This window comes from Hippopotamus amphibius, chromosome 6 (genome assembly GCF_030028045.1).
Source record: "Hippopotamus amphibius kiboko isolate mHipAmp2 chromosome 6, mHipAmp2.hap2, whole genome shotgun sequence".
In the NCBI taxonomy this organism is placed as follows: Eukaryota; Metazoa; Chordata; class Mammalia; order Artiodactyla; family Hippopotamidae; genus Hippopotamus; species Hippopotamus amphibius.
In genome coordinates, this window is record NC_080191.1 from 137,635,070 (window position 1) to 137,662,151 (window position 27,082).

Here is a 27,082-nt window from a genome sequence, read left to right on the forward strand (position 1 = left end):
AAGTTCTCCAGTCCATTCTCTGTATCTGCATTAGTCTTCTTAATAAGACATTAAAAAAAAAGACACTGCCAAAAGAAAAGAAAACAAAACAAAACCAACTAACCAGCCAAACAACACCAGCACCTGACCAATCCTGAACTTTTATAGTTCTATAGTTTATCTAGTTAGGATTTTGTATTTAGTAGTCCTAGGTTATGGCTCAGACTGTGACTTCTGAGTTAGATTCTTTCAATTGTGAAAAACAGAAATCTCAACCAAAAGTTCTAGCCAATGGGAGACTCCATTGGCTCATGAAACTGAAAAGTCCATCAATATGCTGGTCTCGAGCTCTAGTTTGACACAGAACATCACAGCATCCCAAGGGCTCTGGCTCCTTGGCTGTCTTACTTTGCCTCCATCCTCTTTGCTGGGTTATCCTTCCCCCCAGTTAACATCTCTCAGAGCAGCAAATAGTTCTGTTGCAGCTTCAGGGTTCCTCACACTTCAAAATCCTCATGCTGTAAAACATTCAGAGGAAGAAAACAAAATTCCTCTGCAAATACTGAAATGAAATTTAAACAATTAACACTGGTTGAGTAACTCATGTCAAAATATAATGCTGAGGGGATTAAGCCAGATACAAAAGAATGGACAAAGTTATGTGAAATTCTAGTGCAGGCAAAATTAATCTATGGTGATAAAAATCAGAGCAGGAGTGCCTTTGGGAGAGCAGAATTGATTGAACAGGGACACAAAGAAACTTTCTGGAGGGAAATAAATATTCTGTATTTTGTTTTCAATGATAATTCTACCAACATATGCATTTGTCAAAACTCATTGTACTATACACTCACGATGTGTGCATTTCACTCCCTTAAAAAAGCAAACCCAAGTACTCAGTGATCATGCTGGCTGATGTAAGGAGAAGTGACTGAAGTGGGCTAACATGGAAAATTGGGAGACAGGAGACTATCACAGTTGCCTTAGACAAGACTGAGAAGTAGGGATCCGTTTCCGGATATAACTGGAAGCTGGGACCAACACAATTAGCTGATTGATTGACTATGGATTGTGAGAGGAAAGAAGGAGTAGAGGCTGACTTCTAAGTTTTAGGACTCATATTGCCACATATCTAGGTGAATAGTGATGTCATTTGTTAAAATGAGGAAGAAGTGGTGAAGAAGGAGCTTTGGGTGGGAGGGTTTAGGTAGGGAAATCAAGACTTGGTTTGAACTTGAGATGCCTGTAGGACATGCACACATAGCTCCCAAGAAGGCAGGTGGATGTGTAAGAATGGAGTTTAGAGGAGAGGTCAGGTGCAAATATGAATTTAAAGCTGTGGACTGGTTAAGACCTCCTGAGGAGTGAGGATAAGTGGGAAGAGAAGAGGACAGAAGCCTAGGACAGGCTGCTGGCATGTTTCCAGAGGAGCTGAGGTATTATAGGAGTGAGGAGGATCTGGGAGCAGCAATGAAGAGCAAGAAGGATCCCATCCCTCCTCTGGAGTGTGTCGTATATTGCACGTGAGGAAGAAATGGCCACCTCTAAAGAGGACTGCAGGGGAGACAGTGTACTCAGAGATCAGACAGGTTTGTCATCAGCAGACGACTCTATATGCTAAAACTCTTTGCTAAACAGTTCTTTGATCTTCTTGCTCTAACAAAAACTTAGCTGTCCCGGAACAGCAAGGGTTCAGTTAGAATAAGATAATTAAGGGAATGTTCAAAGAAACTGAGGAGATAGAGGATTTTGCTGATGACAGACTGTGAGTTCCAAAGGGCCCAGTGGAAAGATTGGAGGGACTGGGGAGAGGTGGGTGATTGGGTCAAATTCAGGGTTGTACAATGCAGTATGAAGTTAAAGAAAATGGGTAACCTAGGAGGCTTGGATGTCTGGTCAGTTAGAAACATGTTGAGACTAATCTTGATGGTCTTTTAGGGACAAATGAGTAATTAGTGCTAATCAGGGCTTCCTCTTGGCACTTCAGCAGTTTGTGGCGACGAGAAAAGCAAGGTGACCTCAAGGAATGGTGGTCTTCTCAGGTCCAGACTTCTGTGGGCCTTCCTTAAGTCCTGCTGTGGCTGGCAACAAGACTGGAGATAGGCAGTCTCACCAGGAACCTGGGCTGACTTCCATCACATCCCTGAACCCATCGTGGTGGCTGAGGGAATGGGATTACAGAGACTATGGATGCCTGAAATTCAGGGAAGGGGTGTGTGCGTGTGTTTGTGTGTACGGTGTGTCTGAGCACGGGGGCTGAGGTTACCAAGAGTTACCAAGAGACAAGAGAGGATGTTTGCTAAATGACCAAACCCAGCACATGTTCTTTAGAGCCCCTCACCCAGCAACCAGCAAACATAATACTGTTGACAAGAGTAAATTTGAAAAGAGTGTGGATAGATCCATATAAATATATTGCAACTCCGGAAAAATAACAGAAAGCATTATCTTTAGTGGTAAAAACACACACACACACACACACACACACACAATTTGAGTGGAAGTATTGTATTTTAATTTGATCAAGAATCAAATTGTATGTTTAGGCGCTCACACATTGCAAGGTCCAGAACTCCTAACAGTGATTATCTCAATTTTGTTAGCACTCATGAAATATTATTACCCGTAAGTACATGGAGTCAATTTGTAAGACATTTCTTTTCTTTTTCACAGGAAGAATTGAAAAGATTGCAGAATCCTTTAAAACAAGTTAATGATGGAAAATATCTACTTGAAAAGTAAGTAAAAATATTAAAGGAAATTAAAGTTGAAGTTGAGAAGCGTGCATTAAAAGGCAAAATAAAATAAATTAATCTTAGGATATCATTTTGGTCAGGACCCAGAAATGTAGCTCATTTGAGATATAGTTAAGTAGATTTATGGCTAGTTGAGCTATAATACACAAGCTGTACTGATTAACAGAGTAATATGATGCCTGAAGATGTCTCTGATGGTATGTCTGAGGGCTTGAAACTTAACCCTGCCCTGTCTTTGGCTTTTAATCAGTGATGTGTATAGAAGGCAGTCATAAAATTTGTAAAAACACAAGGGTTACACTAAGACTAATAAAATGAACATTCAAAATAGTACTGCAGAATGGACAAAACTGTGCTGGAATTAAAAGCAAGAAAGAAAGAGATGAAATTGAACAGAGATAAAAGTAAAGTCTTCCATTTAGGTTTTTAAGAAAGTTGTACAATTAGAGCATGTGAAAGACATATTCTGATTTCAGTGTGAGTGAATGCTTACAGGTTTTATCTGACATTAACACGAGACCATGATTTTATATGACGTCTAAAAATATTACCACAGTATTAGTCTGATTAATAGGCATATATTGTCAAGGTGAAAGAAGAAAAAAGGAGCTCTCATTAACTGAGCATTTACGGTGTACTGTGTACTAGCAAATGCTTACAGATGTTTCCTCATTGAATTCTGATTATGGCCTTTCGGTACAGGCATTATTATTTCCATTCTACCGATGAAGAAAGAGGCTCCAAGAGCTTTCAGCACTCTTCTAAGTACACTCAGCTAAGAGTGGTGAAGATGAGAATGAAACTCAGGTTCAATGTCACCAGAGCCCCTACTTGTAACTGCTAAGTCCTATGTTCAAGTCCATGTGAGTGTCACCACACTTGACTCTGGGCACCGCATCTAAAAATCACATTCACATCCCCAGGAGCACCAGATGGTTAAAATTGTGAGGGTTCTGGAACCATGTGAAACTACTACAAAGAGATGAGCTTGGAGTGTGTGTAGCTTGGAGATGTATAGCTGGAGAATGTGTAGCTTGGAGAAAAGAAATCTCGGAGGGAACATATAGCTGTTCTTAAACATTTGAAGGAATTTGCCTATAAAAGAGGGGCTGCATTGCCCTTCTTGTTCTAGAAAGCAGAACAAGGGTCAATCAATGAGCAGGATTTATGGAGAAACAGCTTTATGACTCAGAAAAAATAATGAATTTAGTAAAGATTCAGCCTGCACAACAGAGTGGACTGTTTTGTTAGGGAGTGAGCTGATAGACACTGGAAGTGCCTGAGAAGTGTATGTGACCATCCATCTGAGATACTGTTGAAAACATGCATGAATATGGAAAAGCCTGGATGATTTGATTCCTCTTTCTGCTTTTTCCTTTGTGAGTCTGGACAAATTGCTTAACCACCCTGAGCCCACTTTCCCACCTTTAAAAATGAAGCTAACAATACTGGCTTGACAGTCTTACTGAAATGTTACACCTATGATAGCGAAGCTGAATCTGGAGACACCAAATTAGTTCCTGGAGACAGTTTTGGATGAAGTAGAAAAGAATAGCTTTATTGCTTTGCCAGGCAAAGAGGGCCACAGTGGGCTAATGCCCTTAAAACTGTGTCCCAACCTGGAGGGGGTAGTGAGAAGGTTTATAGCAATGGTTCAAAGAGTACATGATCAGCTCATGGACCTTCTTCTGATTGTTTGGTGGTGAGGTAACTGGGAGTCAGCACTGTCAACCTTCTGATTCCAGCCAGTCTGGAGTCTACGTGCTTGTGGGCAGCATACTGTTAACTTCTTCCACCTGCTGGGGGTTTCAGTATCTGCAAAACAGCTCAAAGATATTGTTATGGATATCCCTTGATGGGGAACCAGGACCCTGCACCAAGGCTGCGCTATTGTTTCTTGCCTGCTCCTCTGTAGAATCCGCATCCCCTCTCTTTCCCTAATTAGCAACTGTTTGAACCTGCTTGTTGGAACTCAGGGAAGGTCCTGGAGGCTGAATGAAGCCTATTTCCTGTAATCAAGAAATGGGGGACCCAGAAAGCCTTTTGTGCCCCTTAGGGTCCTGCTCCGTGTCAGTGGCATGGTGCCTTCAGTATTGGCTCCTTCCCTCAGGGGCTGTTTGAACTAGAAGGCTTCTAGGGTTCATCCCAATTCCATGATTCTAAGAATTGTCCATGTTACCGCTTGAAGTACAGTTCATTTGACCAAATGAAGTTTCTGGCTTATCTATGGATTTAATTCAATCTTGTTATGCCAGGATATTCATATTCATTAATATGAATAAGAACAAAATTGTTTGGTTTTCCTCCCACCCCCTCATCACCACCATCACTAGTTATTTGTAAACAATAATAACTGAAGATTTTTTGGCTGAAACTAGAAAGAAGATTTTTCTCCCATGGGAATTAGCGTTGTAATGATCTTAGATCAGTGGTTCTTCATTCTGGCTACACTTTGAATCACCAGGGTGTTTAGTAAAAATGTGTAATGCCCATCCCAGACAAATCAAATATGAATCTCTGCGGGTGAGGTCCTAGAGTCAGTATTTCTTAAAAGCTTCCTTTGTGTGATTCTAATGACGATCTGGGATTGAGAACCAGTGGTCTACATGCATTTTTTATTTTTTTTATTTTTTTAGTTATTCAGTAATCTCATGTTAGCTTAATTCTCTGAGGACACACTTTCTCTATGATGTTCAGCTCAGCTCGCTTATTTATTAAATCTGGCTATGCTGTTTTTTCATTATTGATTTTAATGTAAGGAGTGAACTCCAGAAGTTTTTTCCTGCGAATTGACCACAACTCTTTATTAAACCCTTGCTGACACCAGCATATGTCTTTCCCAGCGTCCTGCTCTCAGGGAGATGTGTGAAGATTAGTGGTCTAGATGTGGACTTGTGTCTCCTCCCCCTTTCTCTGTTCTTTCCCTCTCATTACCTAGAAGCCTGAGAAAGCTGAAAGCTTCCAAAATGGCCAGTCTGCTTTGTTTGCTTATCTTTCTCAGTCATGATTGAGGAATTCCAGGGGTGGGTTTCAGAGTCTTACCTCAAAACACACAGGCCTGTGGGGCAAGCTTCCCTTTTATGCTTGTCCTGATGATCTCGGCGAGGCAGCAGTGAGCAGTGGCGTGAAGCAAGATCTTAATTCCCTGCCCAGGAATTGAACCTGGGTAGCCTAGATGAAAACCAGGATGAAAACCAGGAATTCTAGGCACCAGACCAGCAAGGGCTAGAGACTAGAAGCTATTCTTCCCTGGCTCTTGCCCCCAGTGAAAAATGCGTTTCTCACAGAGACTAAAACTGTAAAAGCAGGTTCAAAGTTTATTATTAGAGACATAGCATAACAACAAGTGGGAGAGCACACAGAGAAACAGTTTGTCTAGTTAAGACAGAAGCAAGGCAGGGATGCACAGCCGGAGAGAAAGGGTGTGGGCATCCCCCCTGGTGAGGAGGAGGCAGTAAAGGGGCGGTCAAGTCACTTACATAGGGCAGTTCTTCTGGGTCTTTGTTTACCTTTGGCCAACTGTCTGATTTCTTTTTCCACACCTGACCTGTCCTAGGACCCTCTGCATCATGTATGAGCAACTTTTTTCCAAGGTGGATTTCAGCACAGAGGCCGATGGGAAAAGCTTAGCATCACATATTATGGGGTGGTGCCCCCTCCTTTTTGACCCCCAAGGAGCCTTTCTGTGCATGTGTCATGTCTCCTTTGTCCCAAGGATGGGGAGCGTATGACCTCTTGATCTCTTAACAGGGTTTAGCGCCTCCCTGTCCCTGCCGTAAAAGTGTCCAATGTGCGGTTATTTACCCTGTATCTCTTGCTGTTTCTTATATCGAAGTGCAGATATCGAAATATAGACAGGAGTCCGGTGATAAATATGTAGTCCTGGAGCCCATTTGTCTCTTGCCTCGGGAAATGTAAACGGGGGGCTGATAATGAATGTCCAGCCTGGAGCTCATCTTCTTCTCTGCCTCATGAGATGTAAATGGGAGGCCAGTTGTAAATGCCTAGTCTGGAGCCCATCTCTGACCTCACTAACAGTGGCTGCCAGTGCTAACAACTCTACCCGTCAGCCTGGAATTCTGAAGAATTTGCTGGTCTGTTTCAGGGCAGGGCTGTGTCCTTGAAAGCTGTCAAATTTGACTGAAAAATTGGTGTACTTTGAGTGAGCAGATTAGGCATTTCATTATAGCTGTAGCTGACTTAGGCGCTGATGTAAATCATCTCAGCTACTTGAAATGACTGTAAGTTAAGCAATAGTGGTGTCATAGCAGTGGATCGGTTATTCCCCCTTGGAACATTACATTTATTCTGAATGCTCAACAGGGTTTTGTGGTAGACGGCAGGTGGGGGCGGGGAGCTGCAACTCCTTTCTACTTGAGACCATCTGCAAGGCCAATTGGGTGCATTTGTCTCTGTCTGTCTGTCTCTCAGTAAAGCGTGTGCCCATAAACAGAGAAGAGCAATTACTAAGGCCATTAATTAGGAAGCTGCTTATGACTCTTTTTTAAAAAAAACAATTATTTATTTATTTAGGCTGCTTTGGGTCTTCATTGCTGCACATAGGCTTCCTCTAGTTGCAGCATGCAGAGGCTACTCTTCATCGTGGTGTGCAGATTTCTCATTGCGGTGGCTTCTCTTGTTGTGGAGCACAGGCTCGAGGCACGCAGACTCCGTAATTGTGGCTCGCAGGCTCTAGAGCGCAGGCTCAGTAGTTGTGGCACTTGGGCTTAGTTGCTCCACAGCATGTGGGATCTTGCCAGACGAGGGCTCAAACCCGTGTCCCCTGCCTTGGCAGGCGGATTCTTAACCACTGCGCCACCAGGGCAGTCCTGACTCTGTTGTTTCTGAGAATCATTTATTAACTTAAGTAAGACCTTAGGCTGACTGATATTTTTTGTAACTGTTGAATCAGGCGAGGTACCAGAGTAGGAAATGCGTGATTGCAGTCACATACTCTCCTGATGTATAATCCCTTTATTACCCATAGGCAATTACTGATAGAATGAGTATAGCTTGTTGAGAATGTGTAAATTGTAACCCCACATTAACAAATTTGTTAATATTATAAAAGCTTTTCTCCTTATGAAGACTTGAGCCTTGTCTTTGATTGCTGCATATATCAACAGGCCCCACAACACCTCACGTATATCTCTATTACGCACTTTGCTAATTTGTTATTAAGGGGTTTAATTTGCAGTATTTTAAAGTATCCTTTTTTATAAGGCTGTTGTTCCCGCAAGACCATAGAATTGTAAAAATGAGACTTTTCATGCCTACTGACCCTGGATTAGGTCTCTGTGTGTTTCCCCTTTAATAACATCCATCATACTTTCAAGTTACTTGTTCAATATACATCTTCTCCTAGATGGTAGGACCGTAGGAACAGGAACCATGTCTAGTGTTTTCATCACTGTGTCCCCCATGTTTTGCATCATTTCTGGCACATAGGAGACATTTAATATATCTGTAAATGAGTGAACAGGTTAAATTAATAATGGTAACCCTGAATACCAACAGCACAGACCAGAGTGTTTTTTCCTTGCCCCTCAGCATCCCACCTGGGCAACCACAAAGCTATCTTGGGCTGATGGCACCACCTAGTGGCCATGTATTACAAATAGATCCATACCTGATCTATCATGTTTTCCCCATCACTTGGTTATTCCTTTCTCAAGAAGAGAAGATACATTCATTATCTTAATGATGCCTCTAGCATAATAGTTTTCTTATCTTTTTATTTTCTTTACTATAACTATAATCCTGGTCTTCGTTACCTGGCCAATTTGAATACCCACCTAAATAATTTCCTTCATTCTCCTTGCTCACACCCACCACAAACCATCCTAAAACATCCCATTCATCTCATTTTCCTGCTTCAAATGCTTTGTTTCCCTTTAGCAACGTTTTTCAAACCGTAGATCATAATCCGTTGATGGTTTGTTAAACCAATTTGATGGGCCACCACTAGTCTTTTTAAAAATCTGAAATCTAATTTAAAAATACCACAGTACATCCCATGTAAATGTTCCTTGAAACTTTTGTTTCAGTTTTAAATACATGCACACACATACACACACACCCTTACCACATGCCTTTGTATTGGATTGGAATATCAAATACTTTATTTATGAAAACCACAGTCAGTAGAAGTTTAATAAAAGCCTGATATTAAAATCCTCCAAGCAGTGCTTTGTAGTGGTGAGACTGGAGTTTTAATGTGGTTTGTGCTGAGCTTGAACATAACCGCTCTGAGCTTCAGGTTTCTCAGCTCTACCCTGGGGAAAATCATGATTAATTGATAAGAGACGACTGTGAGAAGTAAATGAGGTGATACATGTAAAATGTCACAACAGTGTTTTGTACATTTTGTGTAGCCAATGACTATTAGTTTTCTCCATATACAAACTTATTTCCTTTTATACTACTTGTATCCTCCTCTTCCACAAAATTTCTTTATTGTCCAAAAATAGTCTGAACATCTTACCTCTACTCTTTTTTTTTCCTGAAGAACATAGGTGACTTTTATAATCATTTAAGAATGGCACTTCAAACCATCATTGCAAGGAAAGAGTACATTCATTTGTTTAGTTTGATTCTCATAGTCGTAGATACAAATTGCCATCAGAGGTGTCAATAATGTGAGTACAGTCATTTTGCTGTTTCAGTAAAGTCACAGGTGGACAAAACCCTTTAGGTGGTATCGAAAGATACCAAATCTAACTGGACCCAACCAATAGCTACATCCAAGATTCCCTTACCCTGAGTGGGCAGGCCAGGTAAATAGCTTCCTACACTCCTCTCCCTTTTCTCACCTTCCAGAATGGGACCTCAGTTGGGCTTTAGTCCTGCCTGGGCCTACCTAGGCTGCATTTCTGGTATCAATGACTTAAAAAGTTTTTTTTTACATTGATGTATAGTTGATTTATAATACTATATTAGTTTCAGTTATGCAACATAGTGATTTAAAATTTTTATAGGTTTACCTCATTTAAAGTTATTACAAAATATTGGCTATATTCCTTGTGCTGTACAATATGTTCTTGTAGCTTATTTACTTTATACATAGTAGTTTATACCTCTTAATCCCATACCTCTATCTTGCCTCTCTCCTTCTTCCCTCTTCCTACTGGTAACCACTAGTTTTTTCTCTATATCTGTGAGTCTGTTTCTGTTTGTTATGTTTGTTCATTTGTTTTATGTTTTAGATTCCAAATATAAGTGATAACATAAAGCAATTGTCTTTTTCTCTCTGACTTATTTCACTAAGCATAATACCCTCCAGGTCCATCCATGTTGTTGCAAATGACAAAATTTCATTTTTTTTATGGCAGAGTAATATTCCATTGTATATATGTACCACATCTTCTTTACCCATTCATCTGTTGGTAGACACTTAGGTTGCTTCCATATCTTGGTATTGTAAATAATGCTGCTATGAATATTGGGTGCATGTATCTTTTCAAATTAGTGTTTTTGTTTTCTTTGGATTCTACTCCTTTGTTTTAATATCTTCTTCATATGTATTACCTTTCCATCTCAACTTACTAGTTCCTGTCCATTCTTCAAAACCCAGCACAACTGCCATAGTCTCCATGAAGCCTTCCTTGACCATTTAATCACTCAGTGATTGTCTTATAGGCTCATAGGAGCAGTGACCATGTGTTCATAGTCCTCCATCTTTCTCCAGGACAGACTGATGCTTTGTTCTCAGTGGAAGCTCTGAAAACGCTTACAGAATGAAAGCAGGCTTCCCTGCTTTCACCATTGGGAATGAATGAGGTTCTCTCTACAACCTACTATTTGGACAATACCATGAGATTTGTAACACTCCACTTATGGTTTTTATCCCCCTGAAATGGTATAATATTCTGCTTTCCTATTTGCTTAAAGTAAATAATTTACATGCCTTAGATATGAATGTTGAGCTGAGTGGTAGAAATCAAAAGAAAAGCAATGGTAAAAGGCAAAACAACATTTTCTTTCTTTGGTATGGTTATTTATCCACTGTTCATCAATATGAACTTTAAGGACTCTGTTAATAAAGTGGACAAAATTGCATATTATATATATATATATTCTTTCAATTGAATATATGTATATATATTCTTGCAATTGAACCTAAATTGGCAGCATTATTGATGTAAATGAAAACTCTATGGATTCAGCTATATCGAGGCATTATTTCTGTTTGTAGTCACCAGGTGGCCATGGATGTGGAGAATAATATCGAAAAGTATCACCTCAATCTACAGCCCTTGGAATCAAAGGTGAAAATGTAAGTTATTTCAAAGTTTAAAATTAAAGTTTTGTTCTACAGTTCTTGCTTTATTAATCTTTTAACTATTCTGGAATTTGAGGGTATACGAATTACACATTTATTTCACATTTATAGGTTACACATTATTTCTTCCCTGTTGTAAGTAGCAACGAAGCTGTTTTGGCACCCAGCACCATCTACTGGATAATGTAGGCAATTATTTGATTGGCATCACTACATCAGTTCTTGGTTTTTCCCTTTGAGGCAGAGTAACATTATTCAACTTCCACTAGCATTTTCCACTGCCTTTCTTCTTAGTAACTTGGTTTATTCCACCTTGGAACAACTTGATTATTTCCACCTTAGGCCAAGTCTTTTATACACACACACACACACATGCACAAGTGCACACACACACACACACACACACAGCTTAACACTGAGAAACATGTATCTGGAGAATTTAAACATGTCTGAGCTTGGCCAGGATCACTGATCATTTGCAAAAAGCCCGAAGAGGAACCTATTTTAGAAAAGAAATCACCTTGAAGAGGGGAGCCTTGAGGTGCACAACTTTGAAGAATCCAGCCATTGCTGGATTTAGGAATTGAAACAGAAATGACACAGAAATACAGTGTTCTGGTGGATAAAAGCAAATGGTAATACACACCCCCATAAATCTATGTTAAACTTGGTTACAGTAGAACGCTTGTCTCTGAGCGAGCACTTAGGGCTACCTCTCAAGGTAAAGTTCAAAATGGCTTCTGAACCAGTTGGGTCCCCTGCTAGGTAGCTGTGTGTCACACTTACTAAATGAATAATGAATCAGGCTACCAAATCGTTTTATGTAAGCAGCGTGTCCGCCTCACTCCACAGATGTTAGTTTCCAAACATAGGTTGCTTTATCCTTAGGAATTTTCTCATTAAGATAATGTCCTCTTAATTGAGAAAGCACTGGAAAGGAAAGTTGGTTATGTGAAAAATTAGAATGATTAATTTGAATGCTGAAATGAAGTTAAGAAACCTCCCTGGTCTTTTTTAGTTTTCATCTTCTCCAATCTGTAGAGACAGATGGGCAGGTGCCAGGAGGAGGAGCAGGCAAAGAGAAAAATCTCTGTGCCCAGAGTCCAGCAGCTCAGAGCATCTGGGATTTTATGTGGAGCTGGTGTGATGGAGGAGGCTCAGCTCAGTGAGGTGCAAACAGAATGGTTTTATCTCTTCTAATAACTCTGAACCCCATTTCCACTCACTGGAAGGGGTTGCGGGAGAGAAAACTTAATCTTGCCCAATAATGGAATTTGAGTCCCATCGGAGAATTTAGTTCAGTTCAGTGACTCTTGTCTAATCTGGTTATTAAATTCTTAACTCTCATGACAGTTTGAACATCTCCCCTCCACACACATTAGACCTTCCCCACAGCTGTGCAGCCAGCTCCCCTCCCTTCCCTCTCCCCTCTCCTCTTTCCACTCTCCCTGTCATCTCCCCTCTTTCCTCCTCCTCTCCCCTCCTGCTGTCACCTTTCTCACCCTCTGAGTGCGAAACACCAAGGCTGCCCCAGGTTTCCCACCGATGGTGAACACTTGCACCCCCAGGCAGTTCCTTCCTTAAAATCAGCTGTAAGAGTTGGGGCCCTACGGGAAGGGTCACCAGGGGTGTGGGCTGCATCCCTCATTGTATCCCTTGCTTTGCTGGCTGTCTCTCCCAGGCTGACCTTGGCATCGTCAACAGGGGGGATCTTGGCATACCCCCATTCCCGCTTCCCAAGGGACCTTTAGACTTGCAGAGCATTGGATATGAAAGATGGGGTCTTTGTCCTGTGTTCCAGAGTCACTGTCAAACTTCACAGGCTTTCTCTTAGGGTCTTATGTCTTCTCTTGGTGGGAACCAGCTGGACATCCACCTTTCCCTGGTAGAAGGGGTGTGGGGAGACGCGGGAGTTACTACACTGTAGCATCTGCTTTCCTGGAAACTCTCCAGTCCCCTCCCTGATGAGGAGAGAGCAATAGGTTCCAGTGAAGGTTTTCTGGACAGTCCAGCCCCTGCAAGCCCTGAGGTGGCAGGCCAATCTCTGAACGTAAAAGATGAGGCAAGGTGAGAACTGTTCTCAGGTGTGGGCTGCCGCCACTGTGTACCTGTACTAGTGGGAACCCCGGGGTGGGGGTCGGATGGGGCAGGAAAGGGTCCCAGTTGTTCCCTCACACTCAGGACAACATAAAAAAGAAGTGATTTGACAAGAAAGCCTAAACCTGTATGTGGCCGTGCAGAGCATCAGCGGAAGGAGTTAGAGGCCTGCGGGGAAAGAACGTGTGTGTTGCGGGGCGGAGTGTAAAGCAAGTGTCAGGAAGAGTCCGTTCCCTGGCTCAGGAATGCCACTGCTAGGAGGTAAGTTTGAGTTTTAGACTTGGAGGATCAAAGAACTGCCTCAGAAGGGCGAAAGCAATCAGGATTGCACAGCTATTCGTAAAAAGTCACTTTGGGGAGGTAAAAGGCAGGTTTTCTGAAGATCAAGCAAAGGCAAGCCTCCTAAGTCAGAAGCTTTAGTGAAAGCAAAAGTAATCGTGGAAGCACCGCGATGAAGGCTCTCAGTGCAACCCTAAGACTGTAGACAAAAGTATTCTTAAGAACCAAGGCTGCCAGAGGGCCTGGGGATGAATGCAAACAGCAAAGGAGTGCAGGTTTTAGCAGGGCGGCATGGCTGCCAAGGAAGGAAATGGACCTTCTAGATCCCTTCAAATCTCAGCCCTTCACGTCAGGGTCACTCCTTGCATGTTGCAGTGAGATCCAAATCACATCTTCTGAATACAAGCCATCATTTAAACATTGTTCATTGGGACTTCCCTGGTGGCACAGTGGTTGAGAATCCACCTGCCAATGCAGGGGACACGGGTTTGAGCCTTGGTCTGGGAGGATCCCACATGCCATGGAGCAGCTAAGCCCATGCACCACATCTACTGAAGCCCATGTACCCTAGAGCCCGCGAGCCACAACTACTGAGCCCTTGTGCTGCAACTGCTGAAGCCCATGTGCCTAGAGCCCATGCTCTGCAGCAAGAGAAGCCACTGCAATGAGAAACCCATGTACTGCAACAAAGAGTAGCGCCCGCTTACCACAACTAGAGAAAGCCTGCACGCAGCAACAAAGACCCAACACAGTCAAAAATAAATAAAATAATTAATTAGAAAAATAAAAATTGTTCATTAACTGTGTGTAATCCCTCTTTTCTTTTAAGCTCTTTATTGAAATATAATTGCTTTACACGGTTGTGCCAGTTTTTGCTGTACAACAAAGTGAATCAGCTGTATTTATACATATATCCCCATATCCCCTGCCTCCCGTGACTCCCTCCTACCCTTCCTATCCCAGCCCTCTAAGTCATCACCATCATCAAGTTGATCTCCCTGTGTTATGTAGCAGCTTCCCACTAGCTATCTGTTTTACATTTGGTAGTGTGTATATGTCAATACTACTCTCTCACTTCATCGCAGCTTCCCCTTTGCCCGCCCCCGTCCTACCCCGTGTCCTCAAGTCTGTTCTCTACATCTGCATTTTTATTCTTGCCCTGTCACTGAGTTCATTAGTACCATTTTTTTAGATTCCATATATATGAGTTAGCATACGGTATTTGTTTTTCTCTTTCTGGCTTACTTCGCTCTGTATGACAGATTCTAGGTCCATCCACCTCACTATAAATAACTCAATTTCATTCCTTTTTATGGCTGCATAATATTCCATTGTATATACGTGCCACATCTTCTTTTGCCATTCATCTGTTGATGGGCATTTAGCTTGCTACCATGTCCTGGCTACTGTAAATAGTGCTGCTATGAACATTGTGGTACATGTTTCTTTTTGTATTACAGTCTTCTCAGGGTATATGCCCAGGAGTGGGATTGCTGGGTCATATGGTAGTTCTATATTTAGATTGATTGATTGATTGATTTAAAGCTCTTTATTGGAATATAATTGCTTTACACTCTTGTACCAGCTTATGAGGTACACCAAAGTGAATCAGCTGTATTTATACACATATCCCCATATCCTCTCCCTCCCATGACTCCACCCCCCACCCTCCCCTTCCCAGCCCTCTAAGGCATCACCCATCATCGAGCTGATCTCCCTTTGTTATACAGCAACTTCCCACTAGCTATCTACTTTACAGTTGGTAGTATATATGTGTCTATGCTACTCTCTCACTTCATCCCAGATTCCCCTTCGCCCCCTATCCCCCCAACCCCATGTCCTCCAGTCCATTCTCTGCATCTGCATCCTTATTCTTGTCCTGTCACTGGCTTCATCAGTACCATTTTTTTTTATTTTTAGATTCCATATATATGAGTTAGCATACAATATTTGGTTTTCTCTTTCTGGCTTACTTCACTCTGTGTGACAGACTCTAGGTCTATCCACCTCATTACATATAGCTCCATTTCATTCCTTTTTATAGCTGAGTTATATTCCATTGTATATATATGCCACATCTTCTTTATCCATTCATTTGTTGATGGGCATTTAGGTTGCTTCCATGCCCTGGCTATTGTAGATAATACTGCAATAAACATTATGATACGTGCTTCTTTTTGGATTATGGTTTTCTCTGGATATATGCTCAGGAGTGGGATTACTGCATCATATGGTAGTTCTACTTTGAGTTTTTTAAGGAACCTCCAAACTGTTTTCCATAGTGGCTGTACCGACTTACATTCCCACCAACAGTGCAGGATAGTTCCCTTTTCTCCACACCCTCTCCAACATTTGTTGTTTCTATGTTTTTTGATGATGGCCATTCTGACCTGTGTGAGGTGATACCTCATTGTGGCTTTGACTTGCGTTTCTCTGATGATTAGTGATGCTGAGCATCTTTTCATGTGTTTGTTGGCCATCTGTATGTCTTCTTTGGAGAAATGTCTATTTAGGTCTTCTACCCATTTGTGGATTGGGTTATTTGCTTTTTTGGTATTAAGCTGCATGCGCTGCTTGTATATTTTGGAGATTAATCCTTTGTCCGTTGCTTCGTTGGCAAATATTTTCTCCCATTCTGAGGATTGTCTTCTTGTCTTGTTTATGGTTCTTTTGCTGTGCAAAAGCTTTTAAGTTTCATTAGGTCCCATTTGTTTATTTTTGATTTTATTTCCATGATTCTAAGAGGTGGGTGAAAAAGGATCTTGCTTTGATGTATGTCATAGAGTGTTCTGCCTATGTTTTCCTCTAAGAGTTTTATAGTGCCTGGCCTTACATTTAGGTCTTTAGTCCATTTTGAGTTTATTTTTGTATATGGTGTCAGGAAATGTTCTAATTTCATTCTTTTACATGTAGCTGTCCAATTTTCCCAGCCCCACTTATTGAAGAGGCTGCCTTTCTCCATTGTATATTCTTGCCTCCTCTGTCAAAGATAAGGGGCCCATATGTGAGGGGGTTGATCTCTGGGCTCTCTATTCTGTTCCATTGATCTTCCTATCTGTTTTTGTGCCAGTACCATACTGTCTTGATCACTGTAGCCTTGTAGTATAGTTTGAAGTCAGGGAGTCTGATTCCTCCAGCTCCTTCTCAAGATTGCTTTGGCTATCAGGGTCTTTTATGTTTCCATACAAATCTTAAAATTTCTTGTTCTAGTTCTGTGAAAAATGCCATTGGTAATTTGATAGGTATTGCACTGAACCTGTAAATTGCTTTGAGTAGTACAGTCATTTTCACAGTGTTGATTCTTCTGTAATCCCTCTCTTTATGTTTTAACAATATATTTATTTTGTGATGGAACAACATATAGATCTATTGAATATGAATCAACTTTTAAAAGTCTGCTCATTAAATATATTCAATTCCTCTGTTTTTTTATTAATATATTTTATTTAGTGATGAAATAACATTTAGACTCTATAAGAGAGAGACAGAGACAGAGACAGACAGATTCTTGAGAAGAAGGGCAATTCCCAAAATAGTGTCGAAGATATTTCTCAGTGAAAGGTTGTTTAATTACATTTGTTTGAGAACAATGCCTATCAGCTTCAGTCAAAAGTTTACTTAAATGAAGATATGAGAGAAGAGGGTTGAGAGCACGGACTTTGGAGTTAGAGCACCCTAGGTTCAAATCCCAGCTCTGTTCCTTACCTACTTTGTGACCTTTGGAGCACTGCTTACCTCTCTGAGCCATAGCTGCATTCCCCTGTAAAATGAGAATGCTAACCATGTCTTAAAGGATTATAGTAAGCTTTCAGTGAGAAAATCCAAGAAAAATATTTAATCTAGTGTGTCTTTTTCATGCAATTGTACCTTTTCTAAACATATTTTTATGTCAAATTGAGCTAATAAAATATTGCCAGTAAAGATACTCAGGAATCCAGCATATCATATCAATGTATGTGATTTACACATATTATTTTAAAATATTTGAAAGTGATTTTCTTAAGTAATTATAATGATTTATCTAGGACCTCTCTTTGTCAAGTTTGGGGCGAAGTGACTTAAACACCATATACCCTTGACTTCTTGCAAGAATTACAGAGAAGTTATTTTTGTTCCCATTTTGTGCATAAGCAAAATGTAGGCAAGTACGTTTAGTATTTTTCCCAAGGCCACAGCTAATGAGAAGTAAAACTGAGCAAGAATCTATATCACTCTAAACATATTTAGTTTCTGGGAGGTTCCAGTTCAAGATGGCAACGTAGAAAGATCCTGAACCATCTCCTCCTGTGGACACACTGAATCTACAGCTACATATGGAACAATTCCTCTGGGAAAAAAGCCTAAAAACTGGTGAGGTGACCCCTTCACATCCGGCAGACAAGAGGGAAACCACATCAAAGTGGGTATGAAAGGCTGAGACTCAATCTCTCCATAAACCCCACCCCCAGTGTGACAAACCACATTTGGGAGGGGACTTAAAGCCTGTAGCTTCTCTCTGAGGAGCAAAAGAATTATGCCTCACATTGATACCCCAGCTTTCATGACTGGCACCCGAGAGATGAGCTCCCCAAACATTTGACTTTAGAGACCAATGAGGCTTGTGCCCGTGAGATCCTAGAGGCTGTGGTGAACTGAGGAACAACTCTTAAATGGCCTGCGTGCAGATTCACCCACTTCAGGGCTCAGCACAGAAGCAGCCCTTTGAAAAGTACCCAGACTCTATGTGATAGAAACTCATTTGCTAATTTTAAAGCTGGTCAGCTCAAGGACACAAGCTGCTCTCTACAGTGGAGGGGCAGGATATGGACTATAACTAATGGAGAAAATGTTGGGGTTTTTTTTTAAGATTTTTTTGATGTGGACCATTTTTAACGTCGTTATTGAATGTGTTAAAATATTGCTTCTGTTTTATGTTTTGGTTTTTTGGCTGCGAGGCATGTTGGATCTTAGCTTCCCAACCAGGGATCGAACCTGCACCCCCTGCATTGGAAGGCAAAGTCCTAACCATTGGACTGCCAGGGAAGTCCCTGGAGAAAGTGTTCTTAAACAGCTATCACTCCCAGGGCACAGCAAGAGGCAACAGACCCAGAAGCTCAGTCTTGATGTGATAGGGCAGGCTTCCAATTAAATGCACGTTTGAGGGTTGACTGTAAACCTTTCCTGAGGCCTCAGAGGATGGGCGCTATCTTCAAGCTCTCCCTCTGCACACTCCAGAGCTTCAGCATCTCTTGGAGGGGAGCTCTCATACATGTCTGATGCCCCAGTTTTTACGTCTGGTGCCCTGGTTGCTGTGGCTGCCACCAGGGGATATTACCCCTTGATCTCCTCCTAGCTCTGGAGGCCAGCAGGGCTCGTGCTTGTTGTCCCACAAAACTGTATATATTTGTATTTTTAAAAAGTTGTTGCCCAAGGGTCTGGCTTCCAATCAGCCCAAATCTGTGTGCTAGCTAAGATCCTCCCCTTGTGACACTGACCAGTCTTGGCACACCCTTACTTACTGGGAGTTATTAAAACTAAATTAGGTTGCTTGGATAAGCAGAGGTTTGAGAGACAACCAAGAGCTGGGGTAAGGTTGAATGATAGGGTTTGTCTCCTACACACGGCCAACCCTTCGAGACTGGGAGAGGTGGCTCTTTCATCTAGTGCATAGAAACCAACACAGAGAATCAAGCAACATGAAGAAACAGAGGAATATGTTCTAAATGAAAGAACAAGATAAAACCTCAGAAAAACAAACAAACAAACAAAAACACCTTGATGAGATGGAGATAAATTACCTGATAATGAGTTCAAAGTAATGGTCATAAATATGCTCACTGAACTCAGAAGAATGGATGAACACAGTGAGAAGGTCAACAAAATGGTACAAAATATAAGAAAGTACCAAACAGACGTCACGGAGCTGAAGAATACAAAAAACACACTTGTTTCCAACCACACTTCCTCAGGAGGTAAAACTTTTTCTTCTTTGAGCATTTATTTAGCTATTTCTGGGACACAATCTTAGGAGAATATATGTGTTGATCACCTACTTACCATATTCCTAGAACTGTAGAGATGTGATGGCCATGCATGGTCACTGCCCTCAAGGGCTTCACAGTCTAGTGGAGGAAGAAGGCTCATTGGAAAAGACGTATTTGGACCATGCTAATCTGATACTCTTGTGTTTAGTGGTTGATACCTCCCAGAGCTACTGTTCTCTCTCATAGGCTCAGTCGCATCTGTGTGCCTTATTCTAAAGTGCTTTCTCAGTCTTCATAAAGAAAAGAGCATTATAGAGCCAAGACTAAGGGGTCCAAATTCCCCTCTGTGAGGGAGCTGGGGGTTGTTGACCGTCAAGGTGGTCATAGGTGTTGGTGAAGAAACCTCCAGAAAGATCCAGAAGAGCATAACTCGGTGATGCTTAGGAAGTACCAACAGTTAAAGTAGGGAGCTGAAGTCAGGAGTTACAAACTGGGCAGAAACTGGAGTGCAGGGGAAGCAGGCTAGAGATGTGGACAAATGCTGTGGCAAACATGCCTGGTGCCTTCAGTGACCCTTTCCTGGCATTTGGGCAGGTTTATATCAAGATACAGGGTTGGGGCAGACACCAAATAATACATACATGGCAAATCTGTTAGGGTAATTTTTAGTTGCCTGTAGAAAATTTAACTAACAGAGGCTTAAACAGATACGGGTTCTACTTATCCACTCAGAGTCACTGTGTGACAAGCCAAGGCCATCATCTTGCTCCTTCTTCACTTCTCCCTCTTGCTAAAGCATGAGGAGGGAGTACAGTGTAATGGGGAGGTGGGGGAAACTGGCTCAAGTGTTGCATCCGTCAGTTCCCATCTTGCTCCCCTAAACTTGGCCAGGACTGTTGGTTGAAAGTAACAGGAACTCAACTCAAACTGACTTGTATATAAAAAGAGCTTTTATTAGATCACCTAACGAACACCTGAGGGCTCATGTGCTTCAAGCAAGGTCATCAGGCATCTCTGTCTTCTTCTTCTTCTGTAAGCGTTTCGCTCTACATTATTGCTTCGTTCTCTCCCAACATTGTGGCAAAGTGGTCATAGACCGCTCTAGGCTTACATCCTACCAGTGAAAAGCTCCAGGTGCAAGAGGGGGTTCTTTCTCTGTGGCCTCTCATTGCCTGGCTTGAGCCATGTGTGCATCCATGAACCGATCACTGCCCTCTGGTGGTTCAGCCCCAGCACACGGGCTGCTCTCTACAGTGGAGGGGTAGATCTGTCCCATCCATAGCTCATTGGTTGAGGGCTGGTGGGTTCCCAAGAGGAAATGTGTTCTGGAACCAAGAGAAGGAGAAGTTAATGTTGGGTAGGCAAAACCTACTACTATGATAATAATAGAGCCTTCCCCACAGCCCACCTGGTAAGGATTGAGAGGGAGAATACACACTAAAAGAGCTATGTGTAATTAGCTGTTGTTACTCGGACCTGTGACCCCTTTGATGGTGCCCTTTTATCCCATCCTCAAACTCAGCTTACTTGGATAATAACATATTTTGAAATTTTAACAATTATTTAGAACATTTAAGAACTAGTAACTTTGACATAAGAATCCAAATTTCTGACTGTCTTTGGAAAGTTGAAGGTCTGGCAACTACCAGCTGTGCTAGGATGGGGGTTCTCCCTTACAAGGGGCGGGTACTGCCCAGCCTTCCCCCAACCTGGCCCCAGGCGACATCTCTTCCTGTCGTCATAGCCTCATGCCCTGCCACTCTTCTCCGGGACCCTCCTGCGTCCTGCCTGGTGCGCTCACTTCCATGCCTTTGTCCAAAAGTCTTTCCTCTTCCTCCCTAGCAATCTAAATCCCATCCGTCCTTGAAAGCTAATTAAAGTAACCAGGACTCCCTCAAACCTCCTCTAAGCATCTCAGCTCCCAGAGAGCTCTCTCTTCTACTCTTCTATGTAAGGACATCCAGTGACAATCAGAACTGCACAGGCTGTGAGTCGCCAAGTAGCTGTGAGTGCATGCGGGAACCACCCGCACCATAAAACTGATGAGGGCATATAAAGAAAGGGCAAAGGCAGGTGATTATGCCATCCCCGAGATGAGAAAAGATAAATTGGAATTGACCTGGCAAAGAAATTGAAAAAATCATCTCTTTTGAAGTAAACTTCTATGCCTTATTTATAATTCAAAATACAAGAACACACAAAATGTGCTCCCTTACTGCAACCAGCTTTTAAAGCAGTATATTGATGGCATTGCTTAGTTTCAGAAGTAAAAATGTCAAGGTAGTTGGTGTTCAGGGTTTACTCTGCAGTTTTAAAGGAGGCTTGTGTGTAGGAATTGTGGTGAAGCTAGGATGAGAAGATGAAAAGTGATTCCCTTCGACCTAAGGACAATGCTTCTACATTTTGTTTTAATTCCCTTGTACTGTAAAATAGCACTTGGAGATGGTATTCTGAGAGCTAATACTAGACCAATTTAATCTATGAATGTCACATCAGTGTGGTCAAAGGGGAGTTCTTGTATGGTGTAAAAACACTTTTCTATGATTCAGAGAGTAATAATAGCATGGCTTCACCATTAAGAAAAAAAACAATGTAGCAATTTAGAGTAATAGCCTAATATGACATGACTGGCCTCTCATTTTTGACTCCTAAATGAAAAAAGAATGAAATATAGTTTCATATGCTTTCAACTAAGTAAAATTGTTTTCATATATGTAGACAAGAATAGTAAGGTAAATATTCAAAAATTAAAATAGCTTTTGTATTAAGGAAGCAAGTAATGATTTTAATACACAGTTTAAAGGTATTTAATATTATCACATTTTCTTGTCAGTTAAAGAAAGAAGAGGATAGCCATCCATTTGGAAGGAAAGCATATTGTCTTCTTAGTCTCTGACTTAAAGAAAACTGATGTGTCACTTTCCAGATTCCATAGAACTAGGAGGGGGAAAGGGATGCTTTAAATTTTTTGCAGATCTCACCTGCGTTTGCCCAGCACCGTTTTGTTTTTTAAAGGTGTCACACTGCCCCCTGGTGTTCTCAAGCTAAAATGTAACATCTCAAGTGGCTACTACATTTTCTTTCTATATTTTCTGAATAATCAAGGCAGTTAAAAAGTGGGGGGCAGAGGAATACGTCACAGTCCTATAAACTTGTGGGTATTCTGTGAGTTGTTAGTATTTTCTATTTTTTAAATCATGTTTAAAATGTCATACGTTTTTAAGCCCTTGATGGGCAGGTTTGCAGGCTTTAGGTGCCCTGAAGTGACAGAATTGTCAACAGGGCTCTGAGAGTTGCCCAGTGCTTCAAGCACTTTGGATGACATGGAAATCAGCTGCCAGAAGTTCGATACTCCCTTAATACAGTGGACCCCAGAAGAAACAACAGAATTACCAAACTCAGGCACATAATCTTACAGAACCCTCTCTGAGATTCTGTTTAAAATCTTTAAACCAAAGGAAAACAAATAGGGGTGCATCTTGAGCAGACACTGCATAAGAAAACAGTGACCACATATGCGCCAAGGGCAAGGTGAGATACTGCTTTAATGGAGCCTGAAGTGTGTATATAGTTTGGAGAGTCCTTAAAAAATACCTGAAAAATACATACTTTTGCAATTTTATGTAAGCCATGAAGAGCTCCTAGAAGAGTCTTAGAAGAAGCTCCTGGCCTCTAAGTAAGGTCCCCAGAAGCTGAAGTTTCATAGTTTCAAGGAAATTGGCCTCTGATCCCAAGGTTGTTTCACTGCAGCTTCTGGACTTTTCCCTGAGCATTATAACTCACAGAGCCTTTATAAATTAGGGAACACATACAAATTCAATAATGTGGTAGCATTTATGTGTTCTTTATATCCTGTAACTGTTGAGAATTGATGGTCTTTGAACCATTCTAGCCAAATGAAAATAAATCAGTTTGTTTATACAGAAACGCCTGTAGTGACTTTGGTTTTATGTGGAAGAATTATAGAAGATCAGATGCTTCCAGGTGAGAAGAGACAGTGATGAAATCAGTGCAATTTAAAACTATTCTCAAGGGCTGAATCCTGACAATTGGTCTTCATGTCTGGCTAACCCCGGAAGAAAATAGATTCCGTTCCCTGATCACATGTGAAAATCCAGATGTTAATCTCAAAGATTAGAAGCTAGTTCAAGTGGAAAAAAATCACTTAGCTTTCACAAAGAAGAGGTTTCTATTATCTAAATCAGAAGATGACTTTTTGGGATACTAACCACAGGAAATAAAAACCTTCCTTGGGTGAAATCTCAAGAAGCCTTCTAATCATGGGTGACTTTAATTTTCTGAATAGTACATAATACTTTCAAATATCTTGTTTTCTCCATCCATTTCTTTGTTTATTTATCATACATTACCAGTTTCCTTCCATAGTGTGTAAGATCCATGACTGCAGGGCTCTTACCTGTCATGTCCCCCGAGCAGGGACACTGCATTTGGCCACACAGACTACACTGTCTAACACCATGCAACACCCTTCACCTTGAGGTCTATGTGAATGACCCCCCTAGAGTTGCTCTGTAGTCTCTGTCCAGAGCCAAGCACTGACCCTGGCACAGAATTGTCCTGCAACAATGATGTATTGAGTGAATGAATAAGTGTATGTCAGCCTATTTGTTATTCTCATTTGAAAAAAGGATGAGAAATTGAAAGATTTCGTGTCCCATAAATCAAAGCACATACATTTAAGTGTGCAAACTATTTTCACTTTAATGGATGACTTTTTCTAAGTTGATGCTTGTAGACTGCTTTAGCTCAGGCAGACCAGTAACATACAGTCCAGGTCTTCAGATTTCCCATGTCACGTTCTATGTGTGTCAGTTTCCCTGTCCCCATAGCCAGTTCCTGCAGACGCCTTGTGCTTTTCTGAGTCTGTGACCGGGAGTGACGGTGCGTGTGCTGTTTTTCTTGTTTTCTGGCAGCATTCAGCGAGCGTGGCGCGAGTACCTGCAGCGGCAGGACCCCCTGGAGAAGAGGAGCCCGTCCCCGCCCTCCGTGTCCTCAGACAAGCTGAGCAGCTCCGTCAGCATGAACACCTTCTCGGACAGCAGCACACCCGTGAGTGCACGTTTCCGTTTCATGACTTGGTTGGCCAGTCACCTGGTCTCCAGGGCTTTGGTTCTAAGAGAGAAATGTTGGTATGTGAGCAGGTGGTTTGTGATAGATCTACAAGTTGCTTGTTTGCTATGTGTGAACCAATGGTGACGGTTTTGTCCTTTCAAAACAAAGACACAGCTCATAAATACAAAGTGAACTTTATCAAGTCTGAGGGAATTGATTGCGTTTGAAAGCAGCTTAAACTGCTCGGTTGTGTGTTGGCATTCCTCTGTTACCGAGAATATCTTTTTTACTTTTCTTCTTAATAGCATGTTCCTTTTAGTCCCTGTTGTTGGTAGCATTTTGTGGTGAGACTAGAATAGAAGATTAGCTTGGTTATAAGGATTTTAAAGAGAACATTCACAGAAGAATTGAAAAGGGTCACAAATTCAGGGGTTGCATCTCAAAGGCTTTCGGGGCCAGGTAAGTAACCCATGTGACGGATGGGGGTTGAGTTGTGACCGGCTCACTGAACCAAGGCCTCACCTAAGGGGGCGGCCCCCCTCGGCTCCTGCAGGTATGTTGCCAGGTGGGTAAGCAGAAAAGATGTTGCCAAAGGTCATTTTCTTTCTTCAGAAGGTGCCAGAAATCCAGATTTTTAAATGTTGGCAACCCGTAAGAAAAATTTAAATGTAAATAGACCATGTGTGCAGACCACAGTTGTCCTGGATCCACCCGTTTAAGAACTCTGGAGTACAGAGCTGAGGAATGAAAGAATCTGTTGGAAGCCCTTATTTAAAAAAAAAAAAAAAAACAACACACCAAATGTGTTAGGAAATAAACGATCAGGCAATTGTAATGCAGAGTTGTGAGGATTTAGCCGTTGTGATCAGTTACCATAGTCACTGGAGTACTGGAAGAAGTTAGGAAGAGAAATGAACTATGTATATTATTAAAAAAAAAAAATCTCCCTTGACTACTTTGTAATCATGTTTATTCGGTTGTAAAAAGGCTTCCCAACAGCCAAAATAATGTGCTCACATTGGGATCAAGCAAAGGTTACTTTGAAATGTTTTCAGATGATTGCGTTGCATATTCTTTAATAAGGGGCTTTATCTAGTTATGGATGCTAAAGAGAGAGCAAATTAAGCGTATGGCTGTGCAAATAATGATCTATTTTTAGCCGACAGCAGAAATTGAGTACTTCGTGAGTCTGCACTTTTTAGACAGTTTTGCAGGGGTGGTGGGGAATGAGCTGTCTTAATTGGCCTCACTATCACTGGAGGGTACCCATGAGCCACTTTGGAAAGGGAGTTTAGTAAAGTTTGTATTTCACTTGTGATTTGTGAGTGAAAAAGTATGTGAGAATTGAGTGTCTCGGATGCCTTTGCTCTGAATGTCAGTAGAAGGTACAAGTTAAATGGTTTTGAAGACTCGATCTGCATGATGGAAACTGAGTATCAGAAATCACTCTGCCTGTGAGTTAAAGGTTTGTGTTTACTACTGCCTTTGTACTTTCTCAGCCGTAACTCTGGACAATATCAACCACCTAGTGATATCTGATGGTTTTAGTGTTGCTTTAGGGTGGTTATCCTTTTGGCTTATTGAGATTCTGGAAGAATCTGTCTTTGCTTCATATTTATGCTCCACGCCGCTTTGATTCTATCTAGCACTGCAAGTGTTTCTGTGCATAAATGCACGTTCTACCCCCTCATGGGTCATCACATTTATGTATATCTTTGCACAGCTTCGCTTACAGTTTTACCTTATTTAATTTAGCCTAGCCTCCAGGTTCCTTGAGATTTCTTGATAGAGGAGATTTCCTCCCTCAAGTGTCCCCAGCAATTTGGTTTTCCATAAGGTGTGTCAGACTGAACTGGGAGTGGCACCCTGCTCCACACCACATCATCATGTCTTATCTCTGTGCTCATGGCACAAAGATGACTCTATTCCATGTGTGGAAGTCTGGCTCACTCCTGAGCAGTGGTAGATATAAACAGTGAGAATCAGAACAGGATTTCAAAAAACATTACTGGAATTGGCTTCAGCGAGAAAGCAGACCCTGCCCAGAATTCTAATAAGGTAATGATTATAAGAATAACTTTGGTATTGATCATGGCAGAGGTTCTGACACTAAATGTACAAAATAAAATATGAAAATATAAGATGTTGGGACACTCCTCTCGTTTGTCAGGCAAGGTAAAATACCCAAGCCATAATTGTTTAAAACTTTCTGCTTAGTTGTTTGGAGCTGGTATAACTAGCTAAGGTTGTTTTATCTCCCATGATTATCCCTTTGCTGAGGCTGCTTTCAAGAAGATTCATTCTTACATCTTTTGTTGGTCACAGCCCCATGAAAGGAAAGCGACTCTGCTCTAACTTGACTGGCCTGCCAGACCCACTGGGTTTGTGTATATTCTCAGGGAGCCCCAGACAGGAAGGCTTGGTTTTACCACCCTCTGATCAGTAGACCTCAAGTTTATGGAGGGGATAAGGATGACCCCTCGCCCGCCTTGGCTAAGCCTGTCATAAAGAGATGAGCTTCCTCTAATAATCAGAAAGTCCTTTGGAACTTCAGCATTAAAAAAGCCTTCGGTCTGAGTCAAATGCTGTCAATGAGGTGTCTCCCTGGGGGATTCTCTGGGCCCCTGGCTCCTGCTAGATCCCCTCTAGCTTGC

At 41.6% G+C, this 27,082-nt stretch overlaps 1 protein-coding gene across 1 annotated transcript; it reads left to right on the plus strand.

Moving 5' to 3' along the window:
* The first annotated feature begins 1,395 nt into the window (after positions 1-1,395).
* On the plus strand, positions 1,396-26,867 carry IQCJ (IQ motif containing J). Its single transcript, XM_057737804.1, is given in 5 exon segments — positions 1,396-1,491; positions 2,653-2,717; positions 10,930-11,010; positions 24,290-24,425; positions 26,754-26,867. Coding segments are annotated over 5 exon segments (492 nt in total).
* Positions 26,868-27,082: the final 215 nt, after the last annotated feature.